The sequence below is a fragment of the Cucurbita maxima genome, unplaced genomic scaffold (assembly GCF_002738345.1).
Source record: "Cucurbita maxima cultivar Rimu unplaced genomic scaffold, Cmax_1.0 Cma_Scf00016, whole genome shotgun sequence".
Lineage (NCBI taxonomy): Eukaryota > Viridiplantae > Streptophyta > Magnoliopsida > Cucurbitales > Cucurbitaceae > Cucurbita > Cucurbita maxima.
Genome location: NW_019272032.1, coordinates 388,264 through 395,428, shown reverse-complemented (window position 1 = coordinate 395,428; position 7,165 = coordinate 388,264). Strand labels below are relative to the sequence as shown.

At 38.7% G+C, this 7,165-nt stretch overlaps 2 protein-coding genes across 2 annotated transcripts in view; both read right to left on the bottom strand.

Moving 5' to 3' along the window:
* LOC111491536 (plant UBX domain-containing protein 10-like) overlaps window positions 1-3,798 on the bottom strand; it is a 7,288-nt gene extending 3,490 nt beyond the window's left edge. Inside the window, exon 1 of the mRNA XM_023140488.1 lies at window positions 2,490-3,798. Coding sequence (XP_022996256.1) covers window positions 2,490-3,287 — 798 coding nt within the window. The 5' untranslated portion in view covers window positions 3,288-3,798. The remainder of the gene's footprint in view (window positions 1-2,489) is intronic.
* Window positions 3,799-5,285: 1,487 nt separating this feature from the next.
* Window positions 5,286-6,880, bottom strand: LOC111491539 (dof zinc finger protein DOF4.6-like). Its single transcript, XM_023140492.1, has 2 exons — window positions 6,661-6,880; window positions 5,286-6,314 (listed from the first exon to the last, which is right to left on the bottom strand). Exons 1-2 carry the CDS (start codon window positions 6,682-6,684, stop codon window positions 5,556-5,558), a joined length of 783 nt encoding a protein of 260 aa, XP_022996260.1. The 5' UTR covers window positions 6,685-6,880; the 3' UTR covers window positions 5,286-5,555.
* Between the last annotated feature and the right edge of the window lie 285 nt (window positions 6,881-7,165).

Here is a 7,165-nt window from a genome sequence, read left to right as displayed (position 1 = left end):
GGGGGGGGGGGGGGGGGGGGGGGGGGGGGGGGGGGGGGGGGGGGGGGGGGGGGGGGGGGGGGGGGGGGGGGGGGGGGGGGGGGGGGGGGGGGGGGGGGGGGGGGGGGGGGGGGGGGGGGGGGGGGGGGGGGGGGGGGGGGGGGGGGAATCGAATTAATATAAAAAAGGAACAAAAAACATATTATTCTTATTAAAATCAGTAAATAAAAAGGACAAAAAATGATTACACCAAAAATTATCAACTTTGACACCCTCATGCTAGCACCTCCTTTCCAAGCTGTACTACAATCTCCCCATTCTATCTTCTTCCCCTATATTCAAGAAATAAAAATCACTCTACCTGAAAGATCCACCCGATAGGATTGTCTCCTTCAAAGAATGATAATTCAAAATTTACCCCCTTATGGATCCAAGGCATTCTTGATTACTCCTAAGTACGACAACATGTAAATTCCTACGACTTCCCATAGGGCGCTAGAAAAAATTATCAATTTTGACATCCTCGTGCTAGCACCTCCTTTCCTAATCTCTCCATTTAATTTTCTTCCCCTATATTCAAGGAATAAAAAAGCACTCTACCTGAAAGATCCACCCAATGAGATTGCCTCCTTCAAACAACGGTAAGTTAAAATTTACCCCTTAGATCCGAGGCTAGTTTTGTCAACTTCTCCATCGTCAAATACAATATGGATAATTTCTCTCCCTTACATTCTCACCCAATGCCCCCTTGCCTAGATTCAAAATTCGTCTTTCCTAAGTGAGTTTCTCAATCCCTACCAACAATGCTTCCAAGCTAAAGTTGGTTGTTGGAATTTTTTGAGCATATATTTGCATGTATTGCAAATCCTCGAGCAGAAATCCAACCTAGATTCTACTCCAAATCTACTTCATTTTTTTACTTTATAGTTTATATAAGCTATAAGTATGGTTGTTAAGCAGATATTTGGAACTTTCGAGAGATCTGGTCTCTCCAGAAACTCATCAAATTATCTGTTGTCTTTTCCCTCTCAGGCTCTCACTTTCTTTGTTACAACTCTTGATTACCTAACTAGCTAACCCACACTGCCTTTGAACAAGGACCACAACTTTCACTTCTCCAGTCTCCAGTCCATGCCTCTCTAACAGCAATAACTCTTAAATTTAGTAATCTTTGTTTAGAAATTGCCACAGAGTAAATCATACTCTTAAGCCAGGCATTGAAGATTTCATAGAATTCCATCCCATGTTGATGCGTCTTTACTTCCAAAATTAGGTCCCAATCCTGTCCCTTTGTCCTTGGTTTACAACTTTTAAAACAAAGGCAAGAGTTCACCTTCATGTCCCAACCAGTAATCAAACTTCTTCCATTTAAAGGAAACACCTCTAACATGAAAGGCTTCGTTCTTCTACCAAATGCAATTTGAGAAAGAAATTTCGGTTTTCATCTCCTCCTCAAAATCATTATCTTTTGCACTCTAGTTCCAATAAGACTTCCTCTTCAACTACAGTACTTTTATTAAGCTCGATTTTTCATTTCAAATTTCATCAAAATATACAGTCTTCCAACTCATCCAATCTTTTAATGTCTCCCCTGTAATTTTATTGTTGGTTGAAAAAAGGTTCTCAGACTCCTATTCTCTCCAAGATTTCATTTTCCTTTCATTTGCTTAAGCTTCGCCACGAACCTGTTACATGGCCATCCTTAAGGGGGGGTTTTTTCCCTTTCCACTTCTCTCACTGCGCATCCATCATCAGAAGAAAATTATAGTGATGAAGCCACGTATTTTGACCTAGTAAGTTCAGAGGGGGAGATCTACAAGCCCACTTGCATATCACCAAAAATCTATTCATGAGTCGACATTTCTCTCGCAGAACTAAGAACAAATAAATATACCAAAGGTCATTCAGAATGTGGATTTCAAGATCACATGCCAGAATTAAATCTCACCAGCAGAAACTCAAGTAAGCTTTCAACGTAATATAACTATAATGTTTGAGGTTTCCATCTTCCAATGAAAATATGCATAGAGAAGCTGCTTATATTACAAATTTCATAGCAAAATTGACATCATAAGAAGTCAATCAACGACCTTGAGAAACTGACAGGTAACTCTCCCCCTCAAAATGAATAGATTTTTCTCTTGGTTCTTGGTGATCATCCTTAGAAGAGAGGAAAATAATTTGGCTACCACATTTTAAAGCTTTTTTTGCACTTAGTGGGTTCAAAGAAAGAATAAGTCTTACAACAAGAAAGAAGAGTCTTTTGATTCTTTTTCTTTTGATCTCCTTTTCGAGGCTCTCGTGTAAATTTTATGGCCCTATCGTAACTACAACATAAGTAATCATTGTCACTTCGAAGATATTTCTATTAACGTTCCTTAGATTGGGGATGCCTGTCCTCCCTTTTTGTCAGTCCATTTATCCAATGAAATTAGTTTGTTACACTAATGAAACTGAGAAGTCGATGTTGAATGAAAAAAACAAAAGGCAATAAAAGAAAATAAGAATACCTGCTGAAGCAGTGCGATCCTCTGATTTGTAGCTGCCATAACCACAGCACAAAAAGGGTACCTTGAAGCTTTCAAGCTATTACTCATCTTAAAACCTTCACTAGCCCGAATACTCCCTCCCCACGAAACAAAGTTCTCGTTCACAAACGCTGCAACAGTCTCCGAACACAAGGTCCTCTCGCAGAACAACGGCGTATCCGGATGATCAGGAGAGTGCAAGTAAACAAACAAAAGCTTAAAGGCATTCCTAGAACGCTGCAACGAGTCCATGAACCCTTCCCCCACAAAATTCGGTCTAGTCGTCCCAAAATCCCTCTCAAACGCGGACACAAAATCAACAGCCTCCGATGTAGCAGCAGAAACAGAAACCAACCGGGCCGACGACTCACCGTTCCGGCCAGAACCGGACCCCAGACCAATCACGCCAAGAGAGTACGAAAGAATACCACCAGCAGCCCATAATCCCAGACCAATTGCACCCGAAACAAGCCCTAAACTACCAGAAATCACAGAAATCGGAAGCGTGATGATTTTCCAAGCAAAACTCGGGGGCGGAGCGGCATTTTGTTGCGGTTCCGATCTCTCGAGCATTTGTCGCGTCGCAGGGTCCAAATGTGCGTCGCCACCACCATCATCAGCGGCGGCAGAAGCAGAGGATTCCGAAGTGGTGGAAGTAAAAGAAGAAACAGCGCGTTCGAGGTCCCAACCGTGAGCGGAAAGGATTTCGGTGCAGATTTCGGGATCCTCTAAGCCTGTAATCGCTTGGAAATAGGCTAATTTATCAGCAACATCAACCATATCCGGCAAGGACAAAAAATGAATGGAAGAATTTTGTGGGTCTCTTTCGTTGGTCTCGTTTCAAATTCCTCAGAGAATGATCGGCCTCAAATCTTCTTCTTCGCCCTCTCTCGATCAATCGTCATAAATGATGAGATGCTGATCATACCCCGGTGAAACGCGTCGAAGTAAAATAATTCTGTTTTCTAAATAAATCTATTTTAATCTCTAAAACGCTTCATTTGTCAAATGTCAATTTTACCTTACAGTTTCAAAAGGGTGTCAAATAAAATCAATTTAAATTCTAAATTTTAATAACTAAATTAATTTATATCCTTACTTTCCCTTATTCCATCTTAAATCAAATCATGATTAATCTAAGTAAATCATGTGAAAGGGAAGTATCTTCTCTACTTCTGGAGCCTGACCTCGCCCCGTACCGGTGGTCAGTGCTCAAGTTCTGGCTTCCATACATCAGGAAGATGAAGCCTCCCCTGGACTCGAAGTGCGTTGCAGAGATGGATTTTCTTTACAAGATGGACCACGATGAGCTGCGGTCGAACTTCGAGTGCCCATCGTTTCCTTGGTATTACCATTGCCTTCAAATCACATCTTATTCTTTTTTTTTTTTTTTTGTACAATTTTATTTATTAGACCATCTCACTCACATAGAATTGCTCAATGCACCTTCATCATAAAGTTCATCATCATAAAGTTCATAAGATGGAGTCATCAAAATCAAAAATGCATTTGATTGGTATATGTAGTAACTTTCATTTCCTTTTAAGTCTTTCTTGGTCATCCTATTCTTGAGATTACTCTCATTCGAATGTAGTCCTGGTTCAGTAATGTATCCCGTATTTACTCAGGTGTCACATGTCCACCGACTTCCACCTTGATTCGTCCTCAAACTCCATCTTATTGGGAGAGGTATTGCTATGATACTATTTGTATCAACCCATGTCCAGGATTCAAGACATTCTCCTACATCTCCTGCAACATGGTCATGTTACCTACTTTTTACTTCTAAGAGTGAAGACGACATCCCTTGCAACATGGCCATCTTACCTACTTATCGCTTCTAAGAGTGAATACTATTCCCACATATCAATATATGTTTGTCCTCACTCGCATACATTTTAGAAAAATTTCTACGTAGTCATCCAACATAAAATTACTCTAAGCAAAACACATTTAATCATGGACTTCACAAACGAGGCTTTATAAACCTATTGTGTTACTCAACAGTCACACCAAACTCAAACAAAAGCATAGGACAATGATGAAATTTAGGGTAATTTTATTTTCTTTTCTTTTGTGAATTAAAAGAGGAAAAAAAACTCTCAAGAACTAAAAGAAGTGAAACTTTAATATTGCACTATGAGCATGGCAGAGATGCATTGTTCAACAATAGCAAAACTCGTACATCTGATGCATTCGTACCATTCTATATAACATATGATAGCAATAGCAAGCTTTTTTTAGAATAAGGTATAAATGTATATCATATAACCAACTTTATTTTATGTTCTTCAATATTTAATATCATGCCCTTTTGTACTCTTACCATTAATCATTTCTGTATCTTTCAACCAAATTCACCAACTTTTTAAATCAACCATGCATATTATTTTCTATATCAATATCCTAAAACAATGAACTAATATGTCGATTTTCTTAAATTTTGGTATAAATTCTTCCCGTATACCTATATCTCTCAATATGGGCATAGCTCAACTGATATAAAATATGTTACGGTTAAAATTTTTACGGAAAGAGAAGCAAAAAGAGAAAGAGATTCCCAAAATCTAACCGAGAAGAGAGGCATTGGGATGGACATGACACCATATAGACATATGGTTGCATTATTGTCCCTTAATTTCAAGTACCATGCTTGTCTATTTTGAGAACATTATTTTCTTTCATTAAAATTTAATAGTATAGTTCTAATTCATACAATTACCATAAATTTACAAAATCATAGAACAAAGTTTAGCCGATCAAGAATGACATATATCATCGATCAAGAAATCAATATAAACTAAGATCGACAAGAAAAGGACGGTTCATATGTTGTACTAAAATTCTTGTTCTCATTTCTAAATTGTTTTTATACGTCAATCCTGTCATTGAACAAGATAAAAGAACAAGATAAAAAGACGGTTTAATAATAATAAAAAAAAATGAGTTTAATGACTGGAATTGAGGGAGAAAACCAATTTGGAGACTAAGAATAGAAAAGATATAAAGATCCAAAATGTGAACTATAAGAGTAATTAGCCCTAGAATTTACCATGATCCTCCACCCAACATCCCACTCCAATACCCACTTGAATCTCCATGCTCTTTCCCTTCCTCAACTCCATTAGCCCCTTGCTTCAAATCCTCAAATGGCAGCTGCATAACCCTCCCTCCGCCGCCATTGCTAGCCTCACCGGGGACAACGCCATATCCATCGAGAGAGAATCCGAGGCTTGGCTTGAATTGGTCATGGAGATCAGGAAACCCGGATGCGTAAACGGAGGCAGGATCAGGGATAATAGATGGCATTGGAATGAAACAATTTAAACCCTTAGAGTTGCTCGCCATCCCGGTGAGAAGCTCCATCGCCGAAAGCTGATTCGACGATGGAAAGGACAAATTGAGATCTTGGGAAGGAGTGGTTTTAGGGGTTTGAGGGAGATGAAGAGGCTTCTTTGGAGGAAGATTAGAACAAGTGGGAGATGTGGATAAAGTAGAAGAAGAAGAAGAATTAGAAGAAGTAGAAGAAGAAGAAGGCCTTTTGTTCTTCCTTGAGCCACCTCCGACAGGAATGTTTCTTAAGGAACCACCTTCAGTCCAATACCTTCGACATGTTTTGCAAAAGTATCTTGGTTGTGTGAGGCTATAATTATTGTAATAACAAAACTTAGTATTGGTGGAATTGCACCTCGGACAATTCAAAGCTTGTTCCTTTTGTGGTCTAATTTTCCTCTCAAGAACAGATACACCACTTGGTTTTGGGCAAGTGTTTGCCACAATTTCTTCATTGGGTTTCAACGCAATCTCCTAAAAAGAAGATCAAAACAACAAAAGATGGTAAATTTGACAGACATAACAAAACAAAGCTGATTGCTTTATGCTTTATAACCCTTTTCCTTTTGACAAAAATTAAATTAAAGAGAAAGGAGAAACAGCCAAAATGGTTTGAAGAAAGTATCAATTTTGTCACTGAATACTTCGGGGGAAGTGGAGATCAAACAAAGGGAAACCCAAATTCAAAAAGCAAAAAAAAAGTAGTGTTCTTTTGTTTTGTTCTTCATGGCCATGCCTAAAAACCAAACCCCACAAACAAAAGTTTCAAACTTTCAGAACAGATCATGAAGAACAAGAACAACAACAACAACAAAATTACCTGAGGCCATTGAGCAGTATCCATAGAATTGAAGGAATTTTTGTTTCTTTTTTTTATGGGTTTAGAGGGAGAAAAGTGAAGTGAGGTGATGAACCTTGAAAGTGGTGAAGAAAAGCTGGAAAAAAGAATGTTTCCAGATGGTTCATGTGGAAGTTCTGCCTATGAATTGCTAACCCTTCTTTTATCTGCTCAAACACTCAAAGGGAGGAGAGAGAGAGAGAGAGAGAGAGAGAGAGAGAGGCATAGAATTTTATTCCCTATTATTATTTATTTATTAATGTTTTAATTATATTCTATATTTCTGGAGACACAATAATTGTATAGCTAGAGTTAGTGGGAATATTTGTCCCCAAATAAAAAATATGAAACTCCCTCTCACTGTCTGGGTGGGTTTCTTATCATACGGGTAACCACCGCAACTCATATCCATTTTAAATTGAATTCATTTCTCTCTTCAACACGCCCTAACTTTTTTCCTCAAAAGATCTATCTTTGTTTCGTGTTT